We start from the raw sequence: 18,992 nt of genomic DNA, 5'->3' as shown, positions 1-18,992 counted from the left end.
TTGCGCTTCGCGTTCGTTCTTGTGTAAGTTTCAGAGCCCTCTTTCGTGGTAAGATCCTATCTTCTTGCAATGTTTTTTTTCGTTCATACTGTGATACTGTTGCATTGCGTCCGTAGGTTCTTCTCTTCTTGATTGTGTGCTCCGTCGCTGCTTCCGCGTCCACCGCCTCGTCCGCTGTCGCCGTCGTGCCACCTTGGCAACGTTGCCTTCACACGCAAGGTTGGTTGTAATTTTTGAATTTTTTTTAACGTTATGATTTTTTTTATGTATTATAATTTTTATTTTTTAAAATTTATATTATTTAGTGTTTATTTTAATTTTAATTTATATTATGTTAGTTGTTAGTTTAGAATAAAATTATCGTGTTTGTATTGAGTCCGAGGGTGTTTCACCCTCGACAATTGATACGTGCTGGTATTGAGTCCGGGGGTATTCGACCCTTGGCAAACACGTTAGGTAGAACACTGATTACAAATCACCTGAATGACTATTTCAGAATAGAATGGATCTTAATTGGATTAATTCTCTTCGCATAAATGATGAGTACGAAAGAGGAGTAGAAGAATTTATACAATTTGCACAACGTAACACGATTAATAGTGGTCATGATGGAGCAAAGATCAGGTGTCCGTGCGTTAACTATTTAAATGAAAGGATACTGGATGTTAAGATAATGAGGGATCACCTTCTATGTGATGGGTTTCTTCGATCGTATAAAACTTGGACTTGGCATGGTGAATTGTTAAGTATACCACGTGTTTTCGTAAGTGAAGAATATGTGGGGTCCACCATGGATGATGCAGTACATGATGATGTAGATGATGATCAATTGGAGGACATGATTCATGATGTGGGAGTTGAGTCTTTTGCAGAAGTGCATGGATATGGAAGTATGTCAAGCGATGCTGAGACTCCTTTGTATCCTGGATCAACGAACTTCGTACGGTTGTCAACGGTGTTTAGATTGATGAATTTGAAGGCAATAAATGGATGGATTGATAAAAGCTTCACGAAATTGCTTCAGTTGTTGAAGGATATGCTTCCAGAGGGAAATACTCTATCTAATCGTAATTATGAGGCCAAAAAGATTCTTTTTCCAATGGGTATAGAGTACAAAAAGATACATGGATGTCCTAATGATTGTATATTATACCGGAAAGATTTTGAGTTGTTGAAGAGTTATCCGAGGTGTGGGTTATCACGTTATAAGTTGAAACAAAAAGATGATGATACTATTGAAGATATAGAAAAGCATGGACCCCCAATGAAGGTTATGTGGTATCTTCCCATCATTCCAAGGATGAAGCGTTTGTTTGCAAACCCAAACGATGCTAAGAATCTTAGATGGCATGCATATGAGAGGAAATGTGATGGCATGTACCGAGATCCAACTGATTTTATTCAGTGGAAGAAATTTGATGATGAGTTTCCAGAGTTTGGTAAAGAATCAAGAAATATCCGACTTGGTTTAGCTACAAACGGAATGAATCCGTTTGGTAATATGAGTACAAATCACATTTCATGGTCTGTTTTACTAGTTATTTACAACTTACCTCCTGGACTGTGCAAGAAGCGAAAATACATGATGTTGTCTATGATGATATCCGGTCTGAAACAACCAGGGAATGGCATAACTGTTTATCTAAGTCCCCTAATTGAAGATTTGAAGTTAATGTGGGACCAGGGTGTTGAAGTATTTGACGAATTTGATAATGAAACTTTCAAGCTCCATGCCATGTTATTTTGCACCATCAATGACTTGCCAACATATGGTAACTTATCAGGTTATAGTGTTAAGGGTCATAAAGCATGTCCAATTTGCGAAGAAGACACTGCTTCTCAACAATTGAAACATGGAAGGAAGACAATATATCTTCGACATCGGAGGTTTCTTAGAAGTCATCATCCTTACCAGAGGTTGAAAAAAGCTTTTAAAGGATAAAAAGACTAGTGGTCCACCAACTTCATTAACTGGTGTTGAGGTTTACAAAAAGGTAAATAACATAGACCACACATTCGGTAAGTAAAAAAATAAGTCATCTGTGACAAACTTTTGGAAGAAAAAATCAATCTTCTTTGATTGAGACATTGTATAGATGCAATGCATGTTGAGAAGAATGTGTGTGATAGCTTAATTGGTACACTTCTTAACATTAACGGGAAGACGAAGGATGGTCTAAATGCTTGTTTAGATTTTATTGAGATGAACATACGAGGCGAGTTGGCACCCATAGAAATGGGTAACCATACATATTTGGCCCTAACCTGTTACACCTTGTCAAAAGATGAAAAAAATTAGTTTTTGTCAATGCTAAAGGGAGTGAAAGTGCCACAAGGACATTCCTCAAATGTAAAGAGCCTAGTGTCAATGCAAGATTTGAAGTTAATTGGGTTGAAGTCTCATGATTGCCACATCTTGATGCAACAATGGTTGTCGGTAGCTATTTGTGGGATCTTACCAAAAAATGTTAGACATACCATAACCCGTTTGTGCTCATTCTTCTCTTCCATCTTTTGTGAAGTCATTGATTCATCAAAACTAGATGAACTTCAAAATGAAATTGTTGTTATCTTGTGTGAATTGGAGATGTTTTTTCCTTCATATTTTTTTGACATCATGGTTCATCTAGTGGTGCATATAGTAAGAGAGGTTAGATTGTGTGGACCAATGTACTTAAGATGGATGTATCCTGTTGAGCAGTATATGAAAATTTTGAAAGGTTATGTGAAAAATCATTATCGTCCAGAAGCATCAATGATTGAAAGGTACATAGCTGAAGAAAGTACTAAATTTTGTTTAAAGTACATGTCAAAAGCAAATCTAATAGGTCTTTTAGCTAATTCATGGCACCACAAGTGTTCTACAAGTAAATGTTTACGTGGTGTGAATATTGTAAGCAAATCTCGATCAGAAGTCTTGCAAGCACATTTGTATATATTGAATAAAACAGATGAAGTTATACCTTACATAGAAGCTCATAAAGCCATTGTGAAGGCAAATATTGAATATTGAATAACATTATTAAGTTCAATATATTGAATATTCAATGCGAGACACTTCAATATAGTAGGTCCTTTGCTGCCTCGTCCAGATCGTGATAAGATTGGAGTTTGATCGTCATCCATATCTGTGTTAAAAAAATTAAGTAACAAACATTAGTTAATCTACATCAAATTAAAATCATATAAAACAAATACATAAAGTAAGTGAAGTTACTTAACTATTTTCATTTATATAACATTATTAAGTTAATCTTATTTAATTCACTTTGTTTAATTCAATTATGACAGGATTTTCGGAAGAAAGCTAAGAGATAGCTTTGAAGAATGTTACCCCGCACGTACTATCTTGTTCGGGGTATTGAAAGCTTGAGCAATCACTGATGGTGGAAAAAGAGCAATCTAGACAGGGGACGTCGTCTGAGAATGTGGAAACAGGGGTTACTTCTCCTCCATCACCACCTTTTTCGCCATGTAAAATGGAAGAGAGCCCGAATTAAAAAGTCAGGTGCACCAAGTTCTGAGCAATTAGGGGTTATCATTAAAAAAATTGTAAGTTATTTTTAGCCTCTTTTCATTTATTTTAAAGCATTAATTATATTAAAAACTGATATGATTTTTGTCTCTTGCAGGATTCCTTGGAATCCCAAGGTAATTTGGTTCTTGAAGGTCGTCACGATATCTTGGTTGAAGCAATTGGACGACCTGAGCACTGTGGTCGTGTTCGTGCAGCTGGACAAGGGGTTGAAATTAAACTATATTTTGGAGTTTCACAACGACAATCATCCTCCTCCCCCAAAGAGAGCAAAGCAGAAATGAAAACTAAGATACATGAAGAATTAATGGAGGAGATGAGAAAGGAGACTGATCGGATGCGACAAAAGTTTCTATCACAACAACATCAGGGGAGGATATCATTGGGCAGACGAGAGAATGTGAGCTACTGGTAGCGGGCGACAAGCTTCCTCAGGTGGTGGCCCTTGGAAAAGTCTATGAAGAGGCCACCACCTTACATAACGTTTCTCTCTCCCCTGATGTTGCGAAGGTAACAATTTTGAAAGTACGAGTACTTGATGCTCGTGTTCGACTACCTTCAGATGAGGTAACCATTGTGGCCGATGCATTTCAGACATTCGTTGCCTGGCCCAGACACCTCATTCGAATTATGCCAAAACCTCATGTAATAATTTCATTTCATTATATTAATTTATATTTATATTTATATTTATATTTATATATTACATATAATTTAATACAAATGTTCTTTATTTTGTAGAAACCTCGTCGGAAACCAAGTCCGGAAAAAAAGCATGAGGTTCCGATTGACGATCCTATAACTTCCTTAGCTCTAGCTGATAGACAAATTGGTCAAGATCGTTTTGAAGTTCCTTGGGATGATACGTTTTTTCAAATAAACACTAAACTGCCACTGTACATGTACATGACAGATTTATTAGAATTTGTAGCTGGGGATCAGGAGCTCAATATAAATATAATTCAATTTTTTTATGATGTAAGTATCTTTACCTATATTTCAATTTATTTTATATTAAATTATTATTAATTATGCTTTAACTGATAACTTGTAGGTTTTTGCATGGATTATGTCTCACTAAGGAGAAGGAAAATGTGTATGGATTCATAGATCCTGCATATACTAATCCGACTGGAGCAAAGGCAATTGAGACCCAATCATACATCACTAACACCCTGGAAAAAGAGGGAAAACAAATTTATTTATGCCCTTTTATTAATGAGTAAGTTTAATTATATGTTGTCAATTATTACTATTTCATGTTTTAAATATTTACTAACTCTTTCATGGATGATATGGGCATCATTGGCAGTTACTTGTCTTATCAATGGTTGATAAGACTGTTGTGTGGCTCTATTCCCTACACAAGAAGATACCCCCAAATCTTAAGAATATCATTGATACATAAGTACACTATAAACTTAACTTTGTATGTTACTAATTAACCATCTACTAACGAGGTTTTTTGTATTAACCAGTTCATGGTGTGGATATAACATCCTAAAAGGCCGATCCAGTTCAAATAATTTGAACTGGATAAGAATAAAGGTTTGTAATTTTTTTCTTTCTCTTTTCATTGTTTATCAATATACTAACTTTTACTTTTTAATGAATTATAGTGTAATAAACAAACAGGAAGCTATGAGTGTGGCTATTACGTTATGCAATGGATGATTACCATTGTAAGACTAGACATTAAAAGTGGTTGGAAAGAGGTAACATGATATGTTAAATTATTTTTATAATTCATGAACATATATGTATCTTAAAACTAATTTATGTCAACCATATTTTGAATGCAGTTCTTCACGGAAGAAGTACCAATGACTTCGGAAGCCATAACATATGTGAGACATTCTTGGTCCACATATTTCATAAATTTTTATAACTCTAGGATAGTTGATCAATAGTGTAGGGATTATATGTAATTTGATTAGTGTTTGTAATACAATTTGATGAATATATATTTGATTCTCTGAATTTATGTATTTGTCTGGCTGGGTATATATAATTGAACAAGTTAATTTATATGGGAATTAGCACTAAACAAATTTCACTAAAAAAACCACTACTTACAAGGGCGACTATTTACCATAGTCACCCTTATAAATCCAACACAAGATTTAGGGTTTAGTAAATAGCTGCACTTGTAAATCACATTTATGAGTGCGAATATGGTAATAACTGCACTTGTAAATCACATTTACGAGTGCGGCTATGGTAATAACTGCACTTGTAAATGCATTACCCCTAAACCCTGATTCAGAAGCATATACAAGTGCGACTACCAGAAATAGCCGCCCTTATAAATAGCATTTACAAATGCGGCTATACAGTCACACTTGTATCTCTTAAATTTACAAATGCGTACTGATCAAATGCGGCTATATAGCCGCCCTTGTAAATTTAAAATAGTCGCCCTTGTTTATCCTTTCTGCACTAGTGATATTTTGAATGTATTCAAACATAGGTGTTTGACATAAGTACACAACTTTTTCTTATTTTTGTGCAAGTTAGCAGGCCAGCCCGCAACGCTCCGTTGTTGGCCCGCACGGGCTATGATTTATGCGGAGCAGACTTAAGCGGGTCGACGGGTTGAATTACTGAGCCCGCCCCGCGCTTTTTGCTAGCAGGTTGCGGGACGGCCCGCATGACCCGCCTCGCATTGTCATCCCTACTTTCCACACTCCTCACGAAACTCCAAGGATTCAAGAGCTCTTTATAGCTCCTCATTTCCCTCCATTTTTCATTGCTTCCGCCACTCCCTTCTACAATTGAAGAACCAAGCCAATCCATGGAGGTTTCAAGCTATCACAAGGGATTAAAGAGGGGTTCGTCCTCAAAGTGTATGTGATAAATGTTACCAATAATCATCATACTCTTCATGTATCTGAGTTATGAGGAGATTGGTAGCTGAATGCATAGTCTAGCATATTGAATTTCTTTCCAATCTCTAGTGTTCTTGATGGAAGAAGGTCAAGCTTAGGCCCAAATTCAGGCCCAACTACTAGGTCCATGGCAAGGAAGATACAAGAAGATTGGAGCTCTGCTATTGGTGGTAGAGAAACATTCCTATACATGTTCAAAAATGCCATAAACCTAGGGTAGAGTAGAATTTATTTTCTTGTCAAAAGTAGAATAGGAATTTTACCTGTAAATTTTCTTAATTGTAATTAGGGTTGGATTAGGCACCTAAAACCCAACCTAGGTTAAACTAGGGTTTCTAGAAGACTCATAAATTAACCTAGGCCAGTTCTAAACATAAAAAGAGTCACATGAAGCACACCTTGATCATGCTTGCCTTGTGACTCCAAAATAGGCACCAATATTCAAACCCATTGCATTTGAATTTCCCATCCTAATTGTCTATCTGTTGTGAGTTAGTAGAAGTCTGACCTGTTAAAGATGAATTTTAATAGACACTTGATGGTTTGAGAGATTTTTTGAGACTTGATGAATTATGTTTATTAATTTGAAATTGAAATTATATAGAAATATTTATATAGTAAGCTTACCCTGTTCTTTGTTTGTGTTTGTTTCTTTATCTGTGATGATTGTGTTTTACATGGAACAAATGAGGTTGCAGGTAATAGAGATCCTCAATGAATAGCTGGAGGATGAGATAACTTTCATTTGAATGTTTTGTTTTGTTTTGAAAACTTTTGGTATATATATTAAAAACCCTATGAAAGGGGATGTCTTTTTGAGATGGCTATACATCTTCATATATTTATTACATATTGCTTGTTTTACTTTTATTTTATTATATATGGGTAAAAAAAATAAGGGATGTTACATTCACACTAATTGTACATGCAATTCAAGAAATAATAAATTCTAAATTATAACAATTACATCTAATAATCAAATTAATCATTTAAATAATAATCTAACTAAAATATTAATTATAAAACTAAAATTTCATTCATATTAATTATATAAATAAAATAACATTAACTAAAATAGTATTAATTAATTATAAACTCAAATATTAATTATAAAATTTTATTGATACTAATTATAAGCCCGAATATTAATTATTAAATTTTATTAATATTAATTATAAACTTTAATATTAATTATTAAATTTTATTAATATTAATTATATAATTAAAATAATATTATACATTGTACCCCTTTCTTTTAAAAAAAAGGGTTTTTTATCATTCAAAATTTCATTAAAAGTATAACACCCCATAAAATAACATCTAATTATTACAATACAAGTTTTATTGGTTTCTATATAAATTTGGAGTAATTCAAAACATTCATATTACAAGATTATGGCTTATATAAATACAAACATTTACAATATAGAGTTTAAAACATCCTAAAGTCTTCTAGGACCTCCAATACATGTATGATTATCTGCTCGTGTACATAATACATTCATCGCAGTTCACAACACAACAAGAAAAGCAAGGGTAAGCTAGTGAAAATAAAATTTTATAATATGCGCAATTAAATCAAAAGATAAAACCAAATTAAATGAATCAATTTCAGAATTATCCAATCTTCTTCAAATCCCAACATAAAACAATCACATAGATCTCACAAGGATCTACACATACAGGATATTCAACAAACATAATAACATCTTACGCCTTCCGGGAGACCCGTATTAAGTAAGTCCTACCAGAGACTAACACCTGATCCAAAGATCACCAGTGAATCCAATAGAAAGGAATCAGGGTAAGTTCAATACAACCCAAGCCATACGTGCATCTCATATGTCATGGTGTGCATGAACTCCCCCATCAGCTTCTCACCACTTGATATCATAGTCTATGAGTGAAGCTCGGAGATCTCTGTTACCACATAGGCATCAATACTTAATACACATACAAACATCAGTCCATACATTATTCCAAATATATGAATTCAATTTCATTCCATTTTTATCATACACTATCATTCGAAACACAATTCATAACATTCAAAAGTCTATTCAACACTTAAATACTAAACCATCAAAATCTAATATTTTTACAAGTTAAAATAATATATAAACAAATAACACAATATATAAACACACAACATCCCTACAAGAGAAATTGAATATTGGGACCACGTCCCTTCCAAATTCAGATCTTCTATCCTAGGGTGCTATTAAAAATTAAATTTATCTTCCCTTACCTTAATTTCTTGCTTTCCAGGCAACCACTAGAATTTTATCCTCCCAGTCTAGATAAGCTGAGAGGATTACTCTTCTCAACCGATCCTACCAAGATTGATGACTAAATCCTATGGAAAAACAGAGAACAAAGGATCTTTAGAGAAAAAATGAACTTACTCTGTCTGAAAATCTGATCGGGTAGAAATGTTCCTTAACTCCTTAGCTACAATGTGGTTCGATCAGATTCTAAAATAGATGAGGTATGGAGTGAGAAATGAAGAGAGAAGGAAAAGATGGAGAGAGAGAAAGAGGAAAAAAGAAACTGTGGTGGGTGGGTGGGTCACGGTTACATTATCTCCAACTACAAAAATTTTCGTCCTCGAAAATGACCTTACAAAGAAAGAGATTAGGGTATGATGCTCGTATCTCCTCTTCAATTTCCCAAGTGGAATCTTCATAGATGAGATCCCACAATACTTTCACCAAGGGAATACTTCTTCTACGAAGTTGTTTCACTTGTGAATCTAAAATTATGATTGGCTTCACTTCAAATGATAGATTTTCTTTCACCTAGATTGAATCAGACTCTAGAATGCGGCTAGGATCAGAAACATATTTTTTTAGCTGGGATATGTAAAAAATATTTTGAATGTTAGCTAAAGGAGAACACAAAGCAATTTTGTAAGCCACATGGCCTATTCTCCTGAGAATTTGATAAGGTCCTATGAACTTAGGAGTCAATTTCTTGGATTTGCGTGCTCTTCCTACACCAGTGAACAATGTAACTCTCAAAGAGACATTCTCACTTGCAAAGAATTCTAAAGGTCTTATTCTTTGATCTGCATAAGATTTTTGCATGTTGAGAGATGTTTTCAATCTTTCCTGAATCATTTTGATTTTCTCATTGGTTTGTTGTATTAATTCTGGTCCAATTAACACACTTTCACCACCCTGAAACCAACACAGAGGTATCCTACACTTTCTTCTGTACAATGCCTGGAAATGAGCCATTCCTATGCTTGTTTGGTAACTGTTATTGTAGGTAAACTCTACCAATGGGAGAATTTCATCCCAACTACCCAAATGATCTAACACACAAGTCGTGAGAAAATCCTCAAGGACTGGATAGTTCTCTCTGATTGTCCATCAGTCTAAGGATGGTATGTTGAACTAAGTCCAAGTTTCATCCCCAAGGCTTTTTGAAGTGTTTGCCAGAATCTGGAGGTGAATCTGGGATCTCTATCTGATATTATTCTGGAGGGTGCACCATGCAATCTGACTATTTCATCTATGTAAATTTGGGCCAACTTCCTCATAGAGATTCTCAAATATACAGGTAGGAAGTGTGTCGTCTTTGTTAACCTTTCCACTATGACCCAAACAGAGTCATGCTTCCGCAAAGTACGTGGTAAGTGGGTAACAAAATCAATTGAGATACTGTCCCACTTCCACATTGAAATGTCTAACTGAGTTAACATGCTTTTAGGTTGTTGATGTTCAATCTTTGATTTCTGACAAGTCAAGCAAACAACTACAAACTTTGCTACATCATACTTCATGTCATGCCATCAATAAGACTTCTTCAAATCTTGATACATCTTGATCATCCCTAGATGTAAACTGAGTTTGCTTTTATGACTTTCAGATAACACGGCTTCACCTTCTCCAGAAACACACTAGTTATAACAAGTGTATTACAACTAATGCAATTTGAAGACATGTGTATTGGACATGAGTGCTCGAGACCTCGGTCCACGCATTTAGGTATGGTTGGCTCGGTTTTGGGCCTAAAGGGCGGGTCATGAGCCCACCCCAGTTTTAATGCCAAGCACGGTGAAGGGTAATTAAGGTAGAGAAAATATTAAGTTTGGTCATACGTAAATATAAAAGTTGTTACTTGAATGTATATTAATGAATATATAAGTTGTTGAATGTATATTAATGAATATATAAGTTGTTGAATGTATATTAATGAATATATAAGTTGTTGAATGTATATTAATGAATATATAAGTTGTTAATTAAATATAAGTCAAAGCTGTTGGGGAGAAAATAGTTAGCACCCAAGAGTGATGGTGCACATGTAAAACAAAATATTTTCCTGTTGTTAGCACCTGAAGATAAGAGGTGCACATGAGCAGGTGGTTTTTCAATTATGATTAAATGCTTTCAGTTAAGATTATATTCTTATGGGTGAAAGCTGTTAAAGGGATAACTATACAAGGAGTTTGAGACCCCAGAAAAAGCATGTTATTTTTATGTACTAGAGACTGAATCTGATTATTATTTTGTATGCTCTCACAGACTTGATCGCCAGAGTGTGATCAACAGATGTAGCCCCCTTTGTCTCAGCGGAGCATTATTTCAGTGCACCAAGAGGAGATAAACTAGAAGCGAGCTTGCCCATCCAGCCAATTGGTGATAACATTTGGCGTCCACCGTGGGGCCCAGTAAAACTTGGTCCCATCCGCATTCGTGATTGAGCCTTCTGACGTGATGAGAAACAAAGGCAAGGCCCACAAGGATCTGAAGGAAGTGATGTCCCCGTCTTACAACAACTCATGAATGCCATAAGGGCTCTCCAGGAGGCCAACGAGGAGCCCAAACGAGAGCAAGAACAAATCCAAGAAGAAGCCAAGGCTGAGTACGAGAGGCTACGAGCGGAAGCCCGAGCTGAGCAAGAGCTTCTGCAGAATCTTCTGATGGCATAAATTGAGGTCTCTCGGGCAGTGATGGAAGAGCATGCGCAAGCCAATGAGGAGTTGCACAAAACCAATGAGCAATTACGCAAGAGCCTGCACCAACATGTCCAACGTTCCACTAGGGAACGACCTCTAAGCTTGTCAGTGAGGAATAGTCCCAAACCATTCTGGAAGGAGATCATCGATGAGCCTATTCCAGCTCATTACATCACACCTAAATTTTCCTTTCTCACGGGGATAAAGGACTCTGAAAATCACCTTACGGCATTCAACGCTCAGATGATTATCTCTGGAGGAACGGATGCCATCCAATGTAAAATATGTTAGAATATATGGCCTTAAGAGGGATTTTCGCAAACTTTGAAGGTATAATGAAAATCAATGCGGAATTACAGAGAAAGACATCAAGGAAACAAAGAACCAAAACTGTTTGAAGATGATATCAGAAAAACAATCGGTTGTTTTTATCAGCAGTTTATAAAAACAACTTAAAAACAGAATTTAAAGAGTTAAGGGTAAGAGATAAGCACGCAAGCAATTTATACTGGTTCACTCTTACACCAAGAGCTACATCCAGTCCCCAGAAACCACTAGGTATTCCACTATGCAATCAAAACCAGATTACAAACACCACACACCAAAGTAGTGACCTTGAACCCCTCAAGAAACACACTACCTTTGGCAAACCACACCAAGAGTGTTGATCTTGAACCCCTCAAGAACACACAACACTCCTTGGCAACACAAATACAGAAATACAGTAATCAAGGAAAAAGGGAATAGAATACACCTGGGTATTACAAAGCTTAAAGTTCAGAATTACAACCCAATCCTATTCCACACACTTAAGAATGATGCAAAGCTCTTTCAAATCTTGGAAAAACTGTTTTGATAAATTCTTTTTGTTACTCCAAGATTAGGAGCGTAAAACCACCTTTATATAGACCAACAAAGTGGTAAAAAACATTTAATAAAGGAGCCAAGTTAGTTAGGATCATTTAAAAAATATTAAAACCGCTTAACAGAATTTTGTTAAGGTTTGCAGGAAAACAATCGGTTGTTTTAACAACCTGTTGAATTTTTGACAGCTTTTTAGAAAACACATATTTTCATAAGGTTAAAGATTCAAATGAACTTGGATCAACTTAAGGAGTGAATTAACAAGTTTCAAACAACTAGACAACACACACACGTAGCAAGGTCTTCAAGCTTTCCTCTTGGATTTGGAGACATCAAAGCATCTTGTTCAACAATCTCCCCCTATTTGATGAAGACAAATCCCTGGTTTGTTTGTGTTGTTGTTTTTGAACTTGAAAGGTCCTGCAAAACAGAATTTGTGCATATACAAAGCAAGTATACCAGCAGGATACCAAGGCACACAAAACCAGTTTTCTGCATAAGCCTTTAAGCAGAAAAACCAGTCAAATAACCATAAAAACCAGTGCCAAAATGATACTCGTGTGCAGCAGAACTATGGTGAATAAGAGCGTGGTAGCAGCAGAATTTAAACCATGATAAAACCAGATAACCCCATAGGGTAGCAGTAGCAACACAACACATAAAACCACACCATTCTCCCCCTATTTGTCTTCTCAAATAGAATGAAAGAAGGGATACAAACAACAGAATTTCCAGCATTGAAAACCAACATATAGCAGCAACATGATAAACCAGAAAACCTGTGTGTTGTAGCAGCAACATTGCAACAAAAAATCTTTGATACCATATCAAAATTGCAGAAAAATCTATGGTGTATCAGAGCTACGACCACAACAGAATCAAAGTACCATAGACCCCAGAAATTTCAGCAAGGAGACCACAATTTCTCCCCCAATCTTTTCTTCATCCAGCAGCACCCAACAATGGAGTACTTCAAAAAGTTCATCTTCAAGTTGTTCAAATGATTGCTCAAGAGTTGGATTTGGTAGACACATTCTCTCTTCTGTTAAGAGCAAACTTTACATAGGTCATGAATTTTGACTTGTGAAGAATTTGAGTAAGGTGTATACTCTTGAACCATAAGCATCACTTTGATTATTCTTCATCATAGCACCTGTACTTGAAAGGTCCTGTAACACATAATTGATGCATATACAAAGCAAGTATAGCAGCAAGATAATAAGACACACACAAACCAGTTTTCTGCATATACAACATTAGCAGAAAAACCAGAAAAATTGAAGTAATCAAGTGCTTTCATGTGCAAAGAAGCAACAACATAATGCACAGATTTAAAGCTAACTATACAACCAAATCAAGCATAAACTTCTCCCCCTATTTGATCTACAAATAGACAATGAGAAGGGTTGGACAAAGCAGAAATCAGAATGATAATAGAGTAGTCCAGCAATACAAACAATTTTGACATTTCAAGAATAGAACATGTCATAGAGCTTTCAAGAAAACAAGTGGATATAACTTTTATTATCAAATACTGAGACACACTCAATGTATACTTGTCCAAAAGCAAGATTTGAAAAAGAGAAATGGTTTAATCATGCATAAGCAAACTTGCAGCATTATACAAAGGTGCCAGAGGAAAAACAATCGGTTGTTTAAAAAAAACAATCGGTTGTTTTACTATGACAGCAAAAAGAACATTTTTCACAACCAAAAATTACCTTTTAATTTGATGAAAAAGCAGTATGCAATTTGTTAATACCTTTGCACAGAGAACCCCAATAGATTCACCCAAAAAGAAGACTTTGAGATGTTCATATGATCATAAGGCATACTTACATAAATTGAGAAATGAAAACACACATACTCTCTTTGAAGTTTCTCTTTTGATCAACACTATGCATGTGCCAAGGATGTCTCTTGACATTCAAAGAACCTTGCAAGACATATACAATTGAAATTATAGGTACAAAGATTGTCTTTGCTCTTGATATACTTCCCTTTAACAGTCATTCTTCAAGTCCAAAAATGATTCTTGGCTGCCAAGGATATCTACAAGAAAAGATTAAGAAGAAAGATTTGGTCCCCTTATGAATTTGGGTCCAATGATGTTAGTAGGAACCTTAGGAACCTTAGAAACCCATTTCAAAATACCTTTAGGAACAGAAAACCTTCTTACTCTGCAGAATCTAATAGTGTGGCCCCTTTTCATGCAGTAATGACAAAAATAAACCGGTTGTTTCGATAAAACAACAGGTTGTTTTTCAAAGAAACATGAAAAGGGTTTTGAAACAGATTTGTTATTGTTGTCTGGATTAAACCCCAACCCAGCTTTGCCAAAAACACATTTATGAGAAGCAAGAACAGTTTCAAGATTGGATTGGCCTTTGGAAAACTTGTCCATGGTTTTTAAAAGATAGTGAACCTTCTTTTGAAGAGATTCACAATTTTCACAAAAGCTAGAATCACACTTGCAAGAAGAGTTTTTGTAAATCATTTCCAAACTTTCAAAATCTGTTTTTGAATGGTTCAACTCTTCTTCCAAAGTCTTGACTCGATTTTCCAACCAGTTGTTTAATCCTTTCAACCGATTGTTCAAAAGGGCCAACCTATTAGCTTCTTGATGAGTCTCATTGAAGGCCTCAAGAAGTTGGCTATAATTTTCAACATTACTGGAAGAGCTTGAACTTACACTGCTTGTGTCACTTTCTTGTCTTGTCATTTGACATAAATTTGCTTCTTCTTCATCACATGAAGAGGAGCTTGATGAGTCATCATTATAAGCTCTTCTTGATTTTCCTTTCTTCTCATGCTTCTTGAAATTTTTCCTCTTTTTGTTGGGACATTCAGTTTTAATATGACCCTGTTCATCACATCCAAAGCATGTATATTTGTTAGTGTTAAACTCAGTAGGTTTCTTGTTATCATACCTGTTGAATGAGTCACTTTGTTGTTTCTCTTCTTTAGGGACTTGCTGAATTTCTTAAACAACAGCCTAAATGTTTCCTCTTCACTCTCATCACTTGAGTATTGACAGTTTTTGTTCCCAGCAGCTTGATTGATCCAAATTCTTCTTTTTTCATAAGACAAACCTCTTTTCTGGATTCTGAAGAGAAAGATTCAACAAAAGATTACTCTTTGTCCATCAAGGCACTCCTTGGATTCTTGTGATACTCTTAAAGGATATTCCACATTTCTTTGGCAGAACTACATTCTGAAACCTTGAGCAATTCATTAGAATCAAGTGCAGATACAATTATGTTCATAGCTACACAATCAAGATGTTCTCTTTCAGAAGAAACATTTTCAGATATAGGCATGAGATAGCTATTTGTAATAACATTCCAGATTTTTCTATCTATAGATTCAACAAAGAATTTCATTCTTATGCACCACAATTTATATTTCATACCACAAAACAAAGGTGGTTTTCTTAAATAGGCACCTTCCCCAAAAGAAAAATTTTCAGCCATTTAAAAATATTTTTAGGATCAAACTTGAATAACTTTCAAGAACCAAGCTCTTGATGCCAATTGTTAGAATATATGGCCTTAAACGAGAGGGGGGTGAATTGTTTAAGAGGGATTTTCGGAAACTTTGAAGGTATAATGAAAATCAATGTGGAATTACAGAGAAAGACATCAAGGAAACAAAGAACCAAAATTGTTTCAAGATGATATCAGAAAAACAATCGGTTGTTTATTCGAAACAATCGGTTGTTTTTATCAGCAGTTTATAAAAACAACTTAAAAAAAGAATTTAAAGAGTTAAGGGTAAGAGATAAGCACGCAAGCAATTTATACTGGTTCACTCTTACACTAAGAGCTACATCCAGTCCCCAGAAACCACTGGGTATTCCACTATGCAATCAAAACCAGATTACAAACACCACACACCAAAGTAGTGACCTTGAACCCCTTAAGAAACACACTACCTTTGGCAAACCACACCAAGAGTGTTGATCTTGAACCCCTCAAGAACACACAACACTCCTTGGCAACACAAATACAGAAATACAGTAATCAAGGAAGAAGGGAATAGAATACACCTGGGTATTACAAAGCTTAAAGTTCAGAATTACAACCCAATCCTATTCCACACACTTAAGAATGATCTAAAGTTCTTTCGAATCTTGGAAAAACTGTTTTGATAAACTCTTTTTGGGCACTTAAGAATGTTCATGGGCACTTTTACAGGTACAACCCTCCAATGGTTTAGTGGGATCCTGGATGGTCATATCACCTCTTTCTCTCAGTTTTCCACGGTGTTTAGAGAGAAGTTCTCCGCCAACAAGGTCAAACCCCCGAGGATATATGACATATTCAGCGTGAAGCAAAGGGAGGGAGAGTCGTTGAAGGATTACCTGAATAGGTTCAGTGCGCTTACGGTAAATCTTCAAACTCATGATGAAGATATGATGATCACCACTTTCAAGCAAGGGATCACGACGAGACCATTCAATGACTCGTTAATAAAAAATCCAGTGGAGACATTTTTTGAGGTATGGGAGCGAGTTGTAGCTCACATCAAAGCAAAGGAAGTTGTGGTCAGAAAGAACAATAGCTCGCATTTAAGGCAACCTAGGCCTAAGGAAAGCGTCCGGGCTCGACCCTTGCGAGTTAACGAAACCTCGACCAAGAAGAGAATAAACTCGAGGTACATGACATATGTAGCCAAGAGCGACGAGCCCAAGACAAAGGCCAGGGAGGATTCAGATACTCAACCCAAATTCCGAGTGTCCTACAAAGAATTGTTGAGCAAGACAAGGGTAGCAGACAAGCTGAAGTTTTCCCAGAAGACAAATCGGAATCTGGGAGCACGGAGAGATGCCTGATGTGAGTTCCACAAAGCATTTAGGCATAGTGTCAAGCGATGAATAGCTACGGGCCACCAACTAACTAGCTTGGTGAAGGAAGAGTTTCTAAAGGAGTATCTCGAGGCTGACCAGGGAGAGGCAAAAGGAGAGGTCGCTCTAAGGGACCAAGCACATGAGACACTAGCCGATGGAGAGCTGAACACCATTTCAGGAGGAGGAAACTTTGTTTCCAAACATAAGCGATACACGCGAGCAGTGATGTCCCTGGAGGCGAGGAGACCTGGTCATCCCCCAGAGCTCACTCTCTGCTTCACGAGCTCTGACCTGGAAGATGTGGTTCCTCACGAGGATGATCTGGTGGTGATATCTGTTGTCACCGTGGGAAGGAAGGTGCACAGAGTCTTGATTGATCAAGGGAGCTTGGCTGATGTGATGTTCTGGGGAACATTCACTAGCTTGCAGTTGTCCCCTGACCAGCTGAGCAAGGAGAACATTCACTAGCCATACGATGGGTGTTTGGTCGGCTTCGCAGGAGATCATGTGGAAATACAAGGGTACGTTGAGCTGAGGATGACCTTCTCTGATGACATCGCGACCAAGACGATCACCATCAGGTACATCATTGTTAACACATCCTCCGTTTACAATTTGGTTTTGGGGCGACCTTCCCTGAACAAATTGGATGCGATGGCCTCAATGGCCCATATAAAGATGAAGTTTCCTTCTTCTAAGGAAGGATTGATTACCATAAATTCTGACCAGAAGACGGAGCAAAAGTGCTACGAAAGTAGCCTGAAGAATAGAAAAGGAACGTATGCAATCACCATTTAGGCAAGAGAGCCGAAATGGCTTGTGGAGGCAGAAGTTGTCAATGAGAGATGACCTGGACCTGCTAGAGAGGTTCAGGAAAGGGAGATAAAATGGAAGAACTTTAAGCTCGGCACCTCATTGGGAAAAGAGCTCGAAGATAAGATAGTTGATGTGATATCGGAGAACATGGGTGCTTTCGCATGGCCATCTGCAAACATGCCTGGGATAGACCCAAACTTCCTATGTCATCGGCTTACCATGGATGAGAGAATCAAGTCCGTGGTCCAGAGGAGAAGGAAGTTCAACGAGGATAAGCACTTCGTCATCCGAGAAGAGACTTAGAAGTTGTTGGTTGTTGGCCACGTTAGGGAGATCCAATATCCTGAGTGCCTGGAAAATGTTGTGTTGGTAAAGAATGCTAACGGGAAGTGGAGAATGTGTGTCGAGTTCACCGACCTGAACAAGGCTTGTCCCAAGGATTCGTACCCTCTACCAAGCATAGACTCCTTGGTGGACAACGCCTCAAATTGTCGGTTGTTAAGCTTCTTAGATGCGTTCTTGGGATTCAACCAAATTTGTATGCACCCAAAAGACGAGAGTAAGAAAGCCTTTATGGCTGAGTTTGCCAGCTGCTGCTACAAGGTCATGCCCTTTATCCTTAAAAACGTTGGCGCTACCTATCAAAGGCTGATGGATCGGATCCTCACCCCGATGCTCGGGCGAAATGTACAGGCGTATGTAGACAACATGGTCGTCACGTCAGAAGAGAAGGACTAACATATTGTTGATAAGTGTCTAATTTCAGTAATATTTCATATTAAAATATAGACACTTATGAGGATTTATTGCTAATTTACATAAAAAATAATCCCTACCTTTTTACATTTTTTATGAGCTTTATTTGAATAAGTATTTTATTCCCAAATTTGGTGTTAATTGCAGATTTTTAGGGAGGATTGAAGATTTGGTGTAAAGGAAAATAATTTGAGCTAAAAAGAGAAAGTTGGAAGATCCTAGAATGGAAAAAGATGCAAAGAAATATTAAGCCTTTTTTATAATTTATCACTTAGCCCATTAGCACGACAAAAAAAGCGACCTAACCCTAGAAAACTA

The 18,992-nt window shown here is 36.6% G+C and overlaps 1 protein-coding gene across 1 annotated transcript; it reads left to right on the top strand.

Moving 5' to 3' along the window:
- Window positions 1-11,383: 11,383 nt before the first annotated feature.
- On the top strand, window positions 11,384-17,570 carry LOC137829057 (uncharacterized). Its single transcript, XM_068635853.2, has 3 exons — window positions 11,384-11,666; window positions 16,450-17,038; window positions 17,156-17,570. The coding sequence occupies exons 1-3, from the start codon at window positions 11,384-11,386 to the stop codon at window positions 17,568-17,570; spliced, it is 1,287 nt and encodes a 428-aa protein (XP_068491954.2).
- The last annotated feature ends 1,422 nt before the right edge of the window (window positions 17,571-18,992 follow it).

The sequence above is a fragment of the Phaseolus vulgaris genome, chromosome 7 (assembly GCF_051622355.1).
Source record: "Phaseolus vulgaris cultivar YP4 chromosome 7, ASM5162235v1, whole genome shotgun sequence".
Taxonomy (NCBI): domain Eukaryota; kingdom Viridiplantae; phylum Streptophyta; class Magnoliopsida; order Fabales; family Fabaceae; genus Phaseolus; species Phaseolus vulgaris.
This window is presented reverse-complemented; position numbering and strand designations above follow the sequence as displayed.